Source organism: Amphiura filiformis, chromosome 3, assembly GCF_039555335.1.
Source record: "Amphiura filiformis chromosome 3, Afil_fr2py, whole genome shotgun sequence".
Lineage (NCBI taxonomy): Eukaryota > Metazoa > Echinodermata > Ophiuroidea > Amphilepidida > Amphiuridae > Amphiura > Amphiura filiformis.
In genome coordinates this window covers 37,346,555-37,363,115 of record NC_092630.1, presented here as the reverse complement: position 1 = coordinate 37,363,115, position 16,561 = coordinate 37,346,555, and the positions used below count along the sequence as shown (strand labels likewise).

Sequence of the window (16,561 nt, the reverse complement as noted above, 5' to 3'; positions counted from 1 at the left end):
CTTTTTTTAACCTTTTGCGAATGATGTCGAAAACGTTTTGTGTTTGCCGGGTTAGTCCTTTCTAAGTCAAACAGTGCAATATACCCCATGTATAGTGAAACTATCAACATTTGACAATCATACGCTACACGCGAAGGTCATTTCCGAGCGGTATTATGTACCTCATCAGTGGTGGAACTACGGGGGGGGGGGGGGGGGTCCCTTTTCCAAATATGTTTCTAGCCTCCTCCCCCAGTAAAAACCCAAAATTACGAAAAATTTCCACTTCAAGTTGTACAGGCTGAGTCAAAAAGAAGTAAACTCATGTTTGAGGGGCTGTAACTCGAGATCGGCAAGGAATCTGCTAAAATTAAAAATACCACTGGAAAAAGCAGATTCTACACGTCTAAATAAAAAAAAGTATTGTTGCAATTGCTCATAGCAAACTAAAGTTATACTCATTTGAATATAACCACCCATTTTTGTAGCTGCACACGGCTGATTGATTTTCATCCATGTCAATTTCGACGAATCAGCAAAGTGCTAACAGGATTTATTGTTGAAAAGACGATTTTTACTTTTAATTAATATTCAAGTCCATGATGGTATTATAGTTTGTAGGGATACCAATTCAAGTCTTTACGAACGATCCGGCAGTTAAGCTTGATTGGGGAATGTTGGGTAAAGGAATGAGCTGATCTTTGGTCTTGCTGTAACGCATGTATAACTCGTGACTTGTGATCTAGCAGTTCGTGATCTGCCTGAAGCTTCCGGCTGTCCTTAGTGTCATGTCAATTGAGCTTGTTCACATTCTTAAATACTGCTCCCTTACATGAAACCCGGTTAGCTGTAGGAAATTGGAGACGAAAAAGATGCTGAACTTCAGTGGGACTCTTAGTTTCATGATACTTCGTCGACAGAAACGTGCGCTCCAGTGCGGTAAATTGTGGTGCCATGTTGTCATTTGGCCCGTTTTATTATAATGTAGTGCAATGAGGTAAAATTCATATTGAAAAGAGCCCTTTAACATGTAGGAATTATTGATCGAATCCACACCTGCCACAGAACTTTATTTGCATTTGAATATCGCGCCTTACCAATCAATATAATAGGTAGGCCTCTACTTGGGAAGTGAAACCGTGTGCAGCTACAAAAATGGGTGGCTGTATTCAAATGAATATAACTTGAGTTTGCTGTGAGCAATTGCAACAATTCCTGTTTTTATTTAGACGTGTAGAATTTGTTCTTTCCAGTGGTATTTTCATTTTTAGCAGATTCCTTACAGATCTCGAGTTACAGCCCCTCAAACATGAGTTTACTTCTTTTTGACTCAGCCTGTAGTTGTGAAGTGAGCATACAGACTTTGTATACGGCAAAGGCAACGTAACAAATTACACTATTATAAATGAAGTCTGATAAACTTAAAGGAGGATTTCGTGATCGTAGCATCTTCTTTTTATGAAATTTGTCAGTCTATATCCACGAAAAAAGCTTATTCCCAACATTTCAGTTCATTCCGACTTTGCGTTTGCGAGTTATGCATGATTATGTGTATTGCACTGCTCCATAGACCACTGTTGTCATTTCGTTATGCTATACCAGAACGAAATTCAAATTTAACGACATCTAACGAATTAATCTGCAAGAAATTTTTGGTACATAAACATTATGTAGCCAGAGGTTTCCAGTGGTATAAAAATCTCAACTTTTTTGGAGAAAAGTGGGGGATGAGGCTGTGGATCACGAAGTCCCCTTCTAATAAAAAGTTCCGTAGCAGGCTCGTATAAACCAGCCCAGTCGATCAAAAAATGGGGAAAAGTCCGGTCTAGTCGTTCCATTTAACGGTGACATCCCGCTATCTCTAAGGTTCGCTATCTCTAAGGTTCGCTGTCACTAACGTGTAAAGTCTATGGAGATCAGAATCCCGCTATCTCTAATAGAGAAAAAGGTTCGCTATACCTAAAAAAAGGTCCGCTACTTCTAAGGTTCGATATCACTAATTTAGAATAAGGTTCGCTAGTTCTAAGGTTCGATATCACTAATTTAAAATAAGGTTCGCTATCACTAATTTAAAATAAGGTTCGCTATCACTAATTTAAAATAAAGTTCGCTATCACTAATTTTGAATAAGGTCCGCTATCACTAATTTATTGAAGGTTCGCTATCTCTAAGGTTCGTTATCACTAATTCCAATAAAGGTCCGCTATACCTAAGATTCGCTATCACTAATTTTGTTTAAGGTTCGCTATCCCTAATTAATTAAGGTTCGCTATCTCTAAGGTTCGTTATCACTGATTTCGATTAAGGTTCGCTATACCTAAGGTTCGTTATCACTAATCTTAAATAAGGTCCACTATCTCTAATTTTAAACAAGGTCCGCTATCTCTAATTTCAAATAAGGTCCGCTATTTCTAATTTTAAATAAGGACCGCTATAGCAAACCTTATTTGAAATTAGAGATAGCGAACCTTATTTAAAATTAGAGATAGCGAACCTTATTTAAAATTAGAGATAGCGAACCTTATTTGAAATTAGTGATAGCGAACCTTAGAGATAGCGAACCTTAGAGATAGCGAACCTTAGAGATAGCGAACCTTAGAGATAGCGAACCTTAGAGATAGCGAACCTTAGAGATAGCGAACAGTAACCGATTTAACATTACATGTATCATTCAATCATGAATCCACCCCAGATTATGGTCCGAAAGAGAAGTTTTCTGGAAAGCTAATTATACCTTAATTGTGGTGCTCTATGGGTATTTAAGTTTAATTCAAACTTGCTCTGTTGTCTGAAAAACACAAAGAATTGGACTGAATCCGATTAGTTGTCAGTTGGATAATATAATGTGACCAAACAAAATCAGGTTTGAAAAAAGAAATAAATAAAAAAAATTATAAAAAAAACCAAACAAACAAACAAACAAAAAACCCAAAAAACCCCGACCAAACTCATTTTAAAAGATTGTCGCTTAAAATGTATCGCGCAAGAGAGCAGGCGTATTAGATAAGTATAATGTGTTTAAATTGATTTTATTACAGCTCGTGAAGTGCTAGATATGCTTCAGACCAGAGATTCTTTCTTGTCTTGTATGACTTACACTAAAAAATGTTCCGGTCATGGTTATTGTAAAGAGGACAAGCGTGGAAAGGGAGATTTCATTTGTGACTGCTATGATCCCTGGAAGGGAACGAAATGTGACGAAAGTGTTAAATCACGTAAGTAGATATTAAACTTTGGAGATTACAGAATGATTGGAACCGACGACCCGTCATTTTTGCCGCATTGTTTCACTATAAAAGAAGACAGAGGTAAAAAGACTAGTTTGCGTATGACGTCACTGTCAATCACATTCCCTACGATCCTTGATTGGTTAATAGCGAGTAAAAGGGAGGACGATTTATCTGGTGCCGATCAGAGAAAAGGAATAGCAGAAAATGGCGAAAAATAACGTTCTTTTACAAGGCAAAAAGCAACTTTTCTAGGCATTGTTGACATGTTGCCTTCGGGAAAGAAAGTTTCCCACTATAAACATGATAAAGCACTAACTTTACTTTTGAGATGGTTTGTATGTTTGAAGGTGTAAAATTAACAATAAGGCGCCCGGTTTTACCGCCGCGTTCAGCATCTTATCATCACGACACTTGTAAACAAACCATGCTCGAGTTTGATCGACAGACGTCAGACGCAAATTGATCTTTTTAAATATCTATCGATTTTCATTGTCTAAATCAATATATTTTTGAGAAAAAAAACCACTTTAATGTTTTGCAAAAGTTCATTCTATAAATCATATACTTCGAAAACTAGCTTGATTTATTGTAGTTAATGAGTTATGTTCGTTTTACAAAAGTGTTGTTTCATGATGCAGTCATGCCTACAGTAGAATTCATTTCGACCTTTGCAGGACTTAAACCCCATTAAAAGCTATTAAACCAAGATAACACTAATTGAAAACAGCTCAACTGATTAAATCAGATCTTCTCTGGTTGTGCACATGTGGTTGTTTTATATGTGCGGTATCGCAATGAGCTGGTATTATAGCTTCAGTTGGGTAACCGATTATAAAGGAAACGCAAGGAAACAATGGTATGTGGACCTTTGTTCACAAAATGAGACAATGGTCTGCTTTTTGTTAACCAGCATTCTTGAAAATGAGCAACATAATGATTGTTGACTTTAACACGGTTTGGAAATAATTTCTTCATATTTTTGGTGTTATCTGTCGTTTACATATCCTTCCTAAAATACCAAAGTACGAATATTTCCAAACATCTAAATTAGCTAAAAATTTAAGACATGTTACAAAACTATATTTTCTAGAATTTTAGAAGAATACTTTTAATATTGGCCGGTTATTTTTCACACAGCGACGTTAACTAGGCAATGTACTATTACCTATAACATACACTAAAACACCAAAGTACGAATATTTCCAAACATCTAAATTAGCTAAAAATTTAGGACATGTTACAAAACTATATTTTCTAGAATTTTAGAAGAATACTTTTAATATTGGCCGGTTATTTTTCACACAGCGACGTTAACTATGCAAATCCCCATACTTCTAACGTACGCTATTTTGTAGAGGTCACGCGTCAATGGTAAGAGCACTGTGTATTGTGTATAGGAAAACGGACAGTAACTGCAGTATGTCAGCCCTCTTTCAACAAGTATATCTGTTATAAATTATTTGAATTCTTCTACACACTCGCTATGAAATGATCAATGCAAATTTTGCTGTGAACTACCAAATGGCAACAGTTTAAATAGTTGCTAACCGTAAAGGAAGTGAGATATAGATTGAGAGCACAGTGAAGCTATTCAACTTGTTTTGTTTCTGATATCTTGTAAAAATAAAAAAAATAAAAAAAGTAAGCACAGATGCTAACTATTGAGTTTTTACGGTACCGTATTATGACATTTCTAATAACAGCGCAGGAATTATTATTAGCGATTTGATATTTTTTACATTTTTTTGGTGGAAAATGTGACATATCCCGCCGGTTCTAATAATTTTGATGCAGTTTGTGCAGTAACATCCTTTATGGTCATGCAAATCTTCCTAATAATTATGATATTACTCCAAGTACACAAGCCTACAAGCATGAACGTCACTACAGCAGCCACGTGACGACAGACTTGACTGCATGTTGGTAGTGAATACCTGACTTACATTTGATGCAAATATCTATTTTCGTCTGTAATTTGTGGTCCAAAACCATAATGTTATAACATAAAGGCCATATGCACGGCAGGACTGAGGCGCCGCTGACTTCTATAGTCATGATAGTAAAGCAATTAATAGAGTTTTAATAATAGAAGAGCCCTAAGAGACACTTTATAGCATTGTGTGGTCCTCCACAAGTTGAGGACAAAATCAGATTTTTGCTACAGTTGGTGGTCAAATGATTGTGTGAAAATATTATGTTTTCATGTCGCCTGATCAAATGATCAATGGATACTTATTTTGACACTAAAACTAACAATTTGTCATTGTTTTGAGAGACGAAATGTTTTCATAGCCATTGCAACTACTGAAAACACTTTGGAAAAAAAACTGTACATACTTAGCATATCTTTTATTTCTCATTTTTCTTGCAGAGAATAGATCAACTTTGAAAGATCTTTTGGAACAGCTTCGCGACATTTAGTTCAACTTCTTCTATCCTGTCGGTATATAATAAAATGTCATCGCAACCTGCTCAGCATCTGGATAAGAGAAGGTTCTACTGAAGTCTTATACTGTATAGAAATGTTATAATTATTAATATTCTAAACACGGAAAAAATAAAATTTTGTGCCCAATTTGCTTGTTGAACCTACCGTTCAGAACAGAAACACGTTCTGATCTTGAAGACTCAGATAAATGGAACATTATAAGAAAGCCTAAGGAGGAGAAGGAAAAAGGTCTGAACGTTATATTGAGAGCGTCACTCCCAAATATCAAGCTAACAATGTTGCTGTCAGCCTTTGTGTGAAGGAATTATTATTATTACTTTTAGGGACCGTTCAATATTTACGTCAGGAGTTATGTAAGCTATCCACCAGTGGAGCTTCTGCGACCCCTACGCAGAACTTCCGATATCGGATTAACTGCGCACGGTGGACGCAAGGAATCCACTGACGGATTTTCTGCGCACGTGCGCTGAAACTCCCCTCCGTATATAGCTCCCTTGTTTTCCCAATTTTCTCCATTTAAAACCTAGCATTCCTCCTCATGGTTCAAATAAAACAATTTATCATGGCGTAAATAGTGAACGGTCCCTTATGTCAACTGGCACTGTAGTTTAATATTAGCAACCTGCGTGATATTTTAATAAAAATATCAAAATCATGAAATGTTTGTAATTTGAAAATATATGTATGTGCCACTAGACTCCTTTTTAGCCGTTCTGACGACCAATGACTCCTTTAAAAAAAAGAAGCTGCCACACCCGATGCCATCCTGTTCAAATAATGTGTCGATGCACCGTCAATGGCCCCTTTCCGGGCCCTTTTACCGATGGTCCCATGATGGTGTACCACCACACCCACAGATTATAATTATATTGATCTGTTGAGCCATTCCATGTCAACTCCAGGGATGTGCACCGCAGCACCTCTTCATTTTTTTCCTTTTTCTGTATGGTGGTAGATATTGATGAGAAAGTAAAATCCTGAAAATTTGAGCTTCATACTCCATTTCGTTTTCCCGTGGCATCAATTTGAACTGTAGGGGGGTCAGCGTAAAAAATGTGTCGCAACGCGAAAGACAATGTTTGGAGGTCCATAAATGTATAAAGGGAACCCCCAACAACTTTGAAAAGTATGTATCCTGGGGTACTTTTTTATGTAGAATTCAAATCTGGCATCAGAAAACTTGTGACCCCTTTACTTTAAAAGAGATAGGGCCCTCAAAATGCAACTTCGTCCATCCAGGACCAACTTCGGGGGTAGAAATAATTTTATTGTCCATTTTTTTGCCAGTCAGAGCCCTTTGGTAGGACATTATTCTTATCCCATTGAGCCTATTAGAATACTTTTAGCTGAGATATTACCCATGCAAAACTCCAATTGTACATTTTTTGTACATTTTGACCCCCCTGAAAACCAATGTCAGACATTTTGCCCCACCATCAACCTCAGGTATGTTGAAAATATGTTCTTGGACAACATTTCTGAGAGATATTGGCTTTGGGTCTCGATGACTTTGCTTTTAAAAACATCAGTTGGTGGATCGGCTTATAAATTAAGGTTCATTACGTTAAAACAAGAAACTTGGAGGTCAAATTAATTAGATTGACTTTATGGTAAATTTGTATATGAATGATTTTGGTAAATTTGTTCCAATATTTTCTGATCATGTGTTTGTTTTCTGATTTTTCTAATAAAAACAATTAAAAAACCCACCAGATTGGCTTTATGGTAATTTGTTTTCTAAATCGTCTATTATGAACTGTATTGGTGGCATTTAACTTGCAAGACGGAATAGGGGTGTCTAACGTAGGCCTATTATTAAAACGTGAAATAAGGACTATCATCAGAATCAAAATCATCATCAGCATCATATACTTCGTCATTGACGTCATCATCATCATCATCACCGTCATCATCGTCATCGTCATCATTATCATTGTCGGTACCGTCGTCGTCAGCGTTGTCGTCGTCATCACCATCAGCATCATCGTCGACTCTCAAAATAGTGCAGTCGAGTTGGTATTCGTTAGATGTAATTAGCCAAATTACTTGAAATGAAGCTTCCTGCAGAAAGCAGGGTAAGTAATAGCTTGACACCATAAGTGATTGATGAAGATCACAAGCGATTGGTTTAAGCATGTTAAGGGCTCTGTAATCCACCTTTGCACATTATTATGTTTTGATGAATCCAAGTGTGTGAAAATATTGGATCCAAAACAAAATAATGATAAAATTGAAGCTTTACGTCAATATTTATTGGTCTTGCTATGAGTTTTAAAATATTATACGCCGTCTAATATTTTAAAACACATAGCTCGACCAATAAATATGGGCTCAAACAGTCCAATTTTATATCAGTATATTTTGTGGGACCTGAGAGCACATCAGACACACCAAATTGAATTCTGAATACGAGTGATAAATACAAATTTTATAGCAAATTATTAAAATTGCCATTTTACATTTAAGGTTGTACTACACCCTGATAAATTTTGCATTTTCTCAAAAAAATAACTACACACAGGTAACAAAAGTTATGTACTAGTAGTACATTCTAGCGGTACCACTTTTCTTATCATAAAAAACGTACCGCTTGTCTTGAGTCACTGAAATTCCAGTGTAGTAACTGGATTCCTTGCCCCTATAATACTTTAACTTTAACTAATACTATAACTTTACTTACTAGTGTGTTATTATTTTTTGAGAAAAATGCAAAAATAGTCACAAATTTATCAAGGGGTGTAGTACCACCTTAACAGTCCTAATTACATGTCCCATCATTTCAAAAATTTGACCTTTTGTATTGAAGATATACATAAAGTTTCCCAAAAGACCTACAATTTTGGGAAACTCCATGTATATCTTCCATACGAAAGGTCAATACTTTTCATAATGGTCGGCTTTTCATCCCAGCTACATACACTGTAAGTACATATCATTAGATTTATAAAGTCTAGCCAGTTTACTTGGAGGGCTAAAAAGTATGATCATGCCACGCCTTTCCTCCATGGTTACCAATACCTATTCGCATCCATTTCAAGCTTTTAACCATTGTCTACAAATGTTTCATGGACTCAACAACATCTCCATCTTACATCACTCATTCAGCCTTACATTCCCAGTAGAAGTGGATTACGTTCTGCCCAGGACACGAGGCTTCTCATTGTACCGCATACACGTACTCAAGCCTTTTGTGTAGGGACCTTTTCTTTGGAACAAACTCCCTCGCCATACCCGCCACGCTCCAACTACCCAGGGAGCAAACCCCCATATTTTGATGCAAACTGACTTGGCAAGATATAAAAACGTGTACTATAATAGATGGATTCTATGGCCTATAGACTACATCCCTAGGGTGGACACGTTTTGAAATCAACTGCACATGGGGTGTTAGGGGGTCAAAGTTTGCCCCTGAAACCCATTTTTGCAGCGTAATACTTAATATAGTGCACTATAATGTGACAAAATCACCTTTTATTTGCACAAAGATTAGTAAATTGATGCTTAAAATTATGCCATATATTTGATTGGACTGCGCCACCATGTTGGGGTGTGTATGTGGTGTGGGGGGGCCTCTGGATAATGTGGGGGGGTTATCAGATGAAGTAGAGCTGCGCATATATGACATGTGTGGTATCATATTTCGTTAAATTTTGCAATCAATACACTGATCTGATGTGCTGTTTCACATTCTTTCCATGTTTTTGGATAGATAACAAGTAACTAGATCCTCTTCACGATTCACGTTCTTGTAGACCCACTCCTACTTTAGAATTGACACCTTTTTCTATCCTGAGTACCCTCTGCCTAGTAACAGAGACCCAACGCCATTGACCTTGGCCCAGCTAGCAATCATCAGTGTCGTGTCTGGGGTGCTTTGGGGGGTTGAAGCCCCTCGCACTTAAAAATCATGTAAAATCAGCCGTTTTATGGCTATTTTAGCCATTAAGCCCCCCGCATAACCCTAAAAGCCCCTCTGAGCCCCCGCAGGAACAGATCCTGGACATGCCAGTGATCATATAGCCTAATGTAGCATCATATCTGGGTCTCTCAGTAGTGGTCATCACCTCTCTCTGACCACAAGCAAGCATGGACCCTGGGTTTGAGAGCTTGGGTCAATACAGAAAATCCGGCCTTGTTAAAGCCCTGAAGGAGGAGACTGGAGTGCAACCTGCTGAAGATATCTGGCGTCCCACAGATTCCAGTGTGATTGTTGATGCAATGTCTGTCATTCGCAAGTGGTCATTTGACAGAGATGCTCCTTTTCCAGATATTGCTGACCAATACAGACGACCACTTATGTCCAATCTATCCCAACGTACAGAGAGCATACACTTCTGTTGCGACAGATGTTATGCCAACAGCCTGTAGTCTGCAGAGCGTATACCAGATGGGCTGAAACAGGTGGAACAGTGTATGAAGTGAGCAGCCAATTTTGTGCACCTAATCCCAAAGCTTTTTTAGCGTATCTAACAACAAATCAGCATTGCCTGTGTACCTCTGTGAGAAGTGGGTCAGTGATGAGATGGTCAACCCATTTCTAGGATCGATGAAGTTGTTTCTTGCGGGAGGTTTCCGTGTTGAACAAAAATGCACCCTGTTGACCAATGGAAGTGAGATTGCAGTTGAGCAGAGAAGTTGTAATTACTTCCTTACATCTTCTCTGAGTTAAGCAACTAATGTCAACTCATGAAGAAGCAGATGACACGGATGTTGCTACACGCTGTCTATGCTACTCAAGTGAGAGGTGTGAAGCGGATAGTAATCTACACCAATGACACTAATGTTGTTGGGTTATGCATCTACTACTATAAGACCATGCTTCAGGAAATGGGATTAAAGTTGATGAAGATGAAAACTAACCAGGAGAGCTATACAGATCTGTGTCAGGCAGTGGTAGCGTTAGGTTTTCAAACAAGGATCAAAAAGTGCAAATTTTTTAAAACTATGGAGCCAAAACAATAGATATAAGGGGTTAAATCCTTTAGCAACATCTTAATGGTAATTCTGTGCGGCAAAAGCTAAAAGAATGCGCCTATGACCCCATGGTGCAAGTTAGCGCTACCCCTGGTGTCAGGCCCTTCCACTGATCCACAGTCTCAGTGGACGAGACATTACAGCCAGTTACCGTTTCTTCATTGGAAAACCTACTTGGTTAGAGAAAAGCAAGACTGTTCCACTGGATCATCTTGCTAGTTTTGCTGAGGCTGACCATAACCTGACAGATGACGTCATTGACCAGGCGCAGCAGTTGTTCATTTCATCAGTCTACTCTTCCAGCAATGACATCGCCCGGTGTAATAGTCTTACAGAGCTCAGGGCTCATAAATTACTGAAGAATGATACTACTAACTTAAAGAGATTACCACCAACCAAGGATGCATTTCGCCTTCACCTGGAGAGAGCAGCATATGCATGCATCAGAGACAAAACAGCACACATCGCAAAGGAATGCGGATGGACTTTAGAGGGGGAGGTCGTAGTTCCACAAGCAATGTGAAATCCACCATGGCCACCAAATGTGTCAAAAGGAACCAACTGCTACTGCAGGAAAGGGTGCCAGAGAAACTGCAAGTGTTCAAAAGCATCCAGACGCTGCAATATCGGCTGAATCTGCAGAGGACATCCTGACGGTAGTCGAGCAAAGCTGCAAGAAGACTTGGAAATGGAACTGGCAGGTGAACTGGAGTCAAGTAATGAAGAAGAAAGTGGATCTGAAGAAGACATCCAATAGGATATTATTGTATGACTTCAACATTTGTCATGATAACACAATGTAGATAAGCTTAGTACTTTTATGGACTCTAAGACAAGAGGTACAAAGTTCGCCTTGATGTGCATGTGAATGTAGTATTATCCATATATTATAGATGATGGTCATATTGACAAAGGATTTACAGAAAATAGTTCCTATAAGAATGAAACATTCCACTGAAATAGCTGGAAGTCTTAAGGCACCTTTAGCATTTTCTAGTATTCTAGATAGGGACAGTAATATACACGATGTATAGCTACTAACCACGTTAGCGTTTCAATCATCCGTTATTATATACCGGTAGTGTAGGCCTACATGTACACCTTTAAATCAAGTGTAACTCTTTGCAGGATGATAAATTGACAAAACAGCACATTCTGTGTTTGAAATTAAATTTCCTTTCATTTGACACCAAACACGATATACTTTGACCAAAAATTACTAAAATGGACCCCCCACATGTGACCCCCCATGTTGTGGGCCCCGTGCAGAAGGTTTTTTTACGTGTCCACCCTAGGGGTGTTTATTTGACCCCACTGAACTGTTTGACACCAATGAGGTTTTTATATCTTCCCGATGCAGGTGGACCATCCCTGCTCCCTGGGTAAACGCTGGCAACCTTCCGCACAGTGTCATCGCCCCGATATCTTCATGGCAGAAATCGCCATGGTAGGTTGAATCCACCGCCACGCATGGCCATTTTGTATCGACCTGTTTAATAGTTTTGAGTCGCATAATGGGCCGAAGGACATCTGACTAAGGCTACTGACAATAGCCCCGATTAGCTCGGTGACTGACCTGTACCTCGCTGTGTGTCAGTCGAGCATGGTACGCCATAGGTCATATTCTTTTACTCACAGAAAATTTTTTACACAGGTTATGTAAAAAATAAACATAACATTAGGTAGCATATGAACTCCCAAACAAATAGGTATTTTTTACATAACCATGAATTATGTAAAAATAACATAGCAGATAAGTAAAAAAATACTATGGCTATTAAGTAAAATATTTACATAACTTTTATGTAGAATCTTTTTACCTCGGCTATTAGGTATTTTACTACATAATTGTTATGTATTTTTTACACAACTTATGTAAAACATACATAACATTTATGTAGCATATGAACCCCATAACAAATAGGTATTTTTCACACAACCTTGAATTTGTAAAAAAAACATACCAGTTAAGCAAAAAAAACAACTTCATTATTAGGTAGGATTGGGGCTTTCTTTCTTTCTTTCTTTCTTTCTTTCTTTCTGTTTTATTTTATGCTGAAACATAATTCATGATAGATTTGAAGTCATCAGATCTTGGTCAACTGTCAGATTCGTTCAACAATACAATTTCATGCATGAAATATTTTATTTTGTTTTTGTTTTCCGTTTTATCAGTTCAACCCGCTATCTAGTGAATGCCGGGGAGTGAATGTTCAATGTAATTTGTAAAGCATTTCTCTCTCGCATGTATTACATGTACGATACAATGCTATAATAATACACTAAGCCACTGAAATGCTTCAAGCCTAATTCCCATATTTGGTACTGTAGGACTACCTATCAAAGTCATTTCAATGCATTATCACGTCTACACCGTATTACATTGCTATCTATCTCAACACACACATTGTTATACCATGTATACACGCAGTGTCCGGGCGCAGTGTCCGGGCGCAGTATACAGTAAGTACAGTATCGTACTGTAACTAATGAATGTCGTAGCACGTAATCATGATCGCGGCAATACGTACGCTGCAATGTCAATTCCAATGTTGATAAATCTAGTAAATGAACCCATATATAGCCATTTTTAATGTCTCAAAGATATCCATACACGAGCTTATCGAACGAATCTCCAGTTTGGTTCCAACTTATGACTTCGAAACCTACCTATTTGAATGATGTTTCAGGAGGCATGCGCTACACGATCACATACACGTCGTGTCCGCCATGATTGCTTTCGGTCGGCGCTATATTCTTACCTGAAATAGGTAAAAACTACATAAACTCGGCAAAATATCTGGCCAATGTATGTTTTGCCTTTCGAATAGGTGCATTTTAAAATTACATAACAACTGGTAAAACATTTGATGAAATTTTACTTAACCTGTGTAAAAAATTGTCGAAATTATACACAACAACATTATACAGCGTGTCCCAAAAGTAACTTAACATTGTGATTTGACCATATCTCAAATATTTACTACTTCATACCAAAATGGAGAACATATTCATATAGATTGATCTTTTAGAATTATTCTGATACCAAAAACAGCATTATTGATGACCCTTTGACCTTACTGTGCGACTGTACATATGTGTGTATCAAACCCACAAAAGCAAGCTCATGTGTTCTTTGTTCAACTTCATGAATGATGTGCTTCCCTGAACAATAGAGTTGGTTCACTCACTGCACACGCTACATTTAGGTATGAACATTCATGGATTACATGGCTTAGCGTAAGCGTGACTGCTGTTTTATATAGATTATAATTAGGATATATTGACAATATTAAACTTTACTTTAAAACAGTTGAAGTGAAGATGAATTTTCTATAGATCAACGGATTCAGGTCGTATGGTTCTTTGCCGAGCCAAAGTCGGATAAACTCACTGAAGCAATGTTTAAGGAACAGTTTAATGTAAATTATGCACTACCCAGCCGAAATACAATCCAGCAACTAGTGCTGAAATTCCTATCAACTGGATCTGTTCATGATCTACTTCGGGCAGGACGTGGAAGAACAGGAAGATCGGCTATAAACATTGATGTCATACGAAGAGCGGTTGCGAAAATCCCAAGGCGATCAGTACGTCGACTTTCAATGGAGAACAACGTACCGCGTACAACTGTTCATCCAATCCTCAGAAAAGATCTTAAGTAGTTTCCATATAACCCCATATAAATCCCAGATAAAACAGAAAATGAAGATTACGCATTGAAAACAAACAAACAAACACAGCCAAATTAAACAAAACAGATTTTAAAATGATAACACGTTATATCGTGTTCACGTCTCAAATGACGAGACTTATTTTGCGTTTATAAAAGTGGGTTTTACGGTACGGTAGATATCCATTAATTTCATGCCAAAGGGTCATGACCACATAGGCATGTTTGGTATCATAACATTTCTAAAAGAACTATCTATATAGTGTGCAATTTGTGTAACAACACTATTAACCCAACGCAAGTTATGGCAAATTCACAATGTTAAGGGACTTTTGGGACACCCGGTACTTGGTATTTTTTTACATAATGAAGGTCCGATTTTTCTGTGTGTAGACTCACCACGATTGGCCTATACACTGCGCTATATAATTCGGCACATATAAATCAGAATTATTGTCAGTTTTTGACTCAAGACGCAAGCTACTGTCTCAAGACGCAAGCTAACGACTATCATATCTGTTCAAAATATATATTCAAGTGCAAGGAACCACATCTGGTTTCTTTATACGAAATATCAAATCAAACTCGTGCATATCAAATTCACGTAATCTTACTGGCAATATTCTTAACAATTTCAGATGATTACGGAATTGAAAGAGCCCGCAGGTAAAACCAATAACACCATTTGTTCTCGTTGTTCGTTGTTATGTTGTTCCTGAGGTCAAGAATTACTTTAATTTGCTTGATTTCAAGTGCACGAGTGGCGACTATGGTTTTATACTTCCCGCATTGATGATTGCGTCTACAATATACTTCTTTCTATATGTTGACTGTAGCTGGTATACAAAGAATTGGTTGACCATTTGGTTAGTATAACTTCAGGGATAGACCCTTTATGCGCCTTTCTATCATGCAGTATCTTTACCCGCAGACATGTGCCCGTGTCATGTGCCAATATTGCGTAACGTTAAAGGTTAATATATTTCTTTGACATTGAATATACTGTGTGATTCTATGGCCGAGCGGTCTAAGGCGTTGTGGTTTCTTAGTTGCTGTTCTGGGCGTCGCTTGTTCGAAACAAACTGAGACCCATCATGCATTGCTAGCGACAACATCGCGAAAAATTTGCTCCGTGACTTGGTCACGTTTTTACCGACTTTTAACCTTTAATTTTGAACATTATTTGCTCTTTTCACGTTATAAGTGTTTTTAAACCTTCGCTGCTTCATGTGCATCGAGCCTGAATCGCATTTTTAACAATTTTGGTGTATTTAGTTGACTTTAAAAATTTGCTACCATTTGGATGTTTCGCGCCATTTTAACTTGTATTCAACTACGTGTGAACGTGTGACGCAGTATTTTATAGCCACTTCAATTGCCATTTTACTTCAACTCCTGAGCTGTTTTTGACTACAATATTTCCACCAATTCTTGCCATGGAATATAAGCCATCGTGTTCCACCTTGACTGCTGTGTGCTTCCTTGTTTTTGCCAAGATTGTGACATCGGAAAACCCTCCCCCAAACCACGAATGTATACAGGGATACGTGGATTGTTCATCACAATGGAGATCTCCGGTGAGTTTGTTCCATTTATCTGTGCAGTGTTCAACTTCCCATCGCCACTTCAAAAGATACTGTATTACCTCATTGAACTCGTCTACCAAGATTACCCTCCTGCTGCTCATCGCCGGTGATATAAACCCAAATCCTGGCCCTACTTACCAGATTAAATTTCCTTGCAAGATATGTAAAAATGCTGCAAGATGGGGCCAAGAGTGTTTAGAGTGCGAAAATTGCAACACCTGGTTCCATGCCCAATGCCTTACAATGAGTAGTGATGTTTACCATGTTCTTGCTAAGCATTCATCCTACTCATGGATTTGTTGTGATTGCGCAATGCCAAATTTTGATTCGTCATTCTTTTGTGGATCCAGCATCGAGTGTAGAAACAGATTTGAAACTTTAGCCGATGAATCAAGCATGTCCAATGTTAATGATTCTTCCTCACTAAACTCAGATTTAGTGCATAGCTTGCCTCAGAACGTTAGTATTGGTGCTCCAAGTAGAGCCTCAAGCCCTTGTAAAGAGACTGCTTCTGAACCCAAAGACAAGAAAAACAAAAATAAACCCAGAGAGCGTCCGCTTAAGATTGTAAACATGAACTTACAAAGTGTTCGTAAAAAATTGCCTGGGTTTCTCTGCTTCATTAATGAAGAAGATCCTGACATTATTGTAGGGACGGAGTCCTGGCTAA

General features: G+C 38.0%; 1 protein-coding gene across 3 annotated transcripts in view; it reads left to right on the top strand.

Annotated features, from left to right (window-relative positions):
* LOC140148454 (uncharacterized) overlaps positions 1-16,561 on the top strand; it is a 63,092-nt gene that overhangs the window by 12,769 nt on the left and 33,762 nt on the right. For 2 of the 3 annotated variants that reach the window (XM_072170405.1, XM_072170403.1), the window contains exons 4-5: positions 3,018-3,194; positions 5,581-7,367. In XM_072170405.1, the coding sequence (XP_072026506.1) occupies positions 3,018-3,194; positions 5,581-5,630 (227 nt within the window). In that variant the 3' untranslated portion in view covers positions 5,631-7,367. Of the gene's footprint in view, positions 1-3,017; positions 3,195-5,580; positions 7,368-16,561 lie in introns of those variants that run through there. The other variant, XM_072170404.1, reaches the window with a different exon arrangement.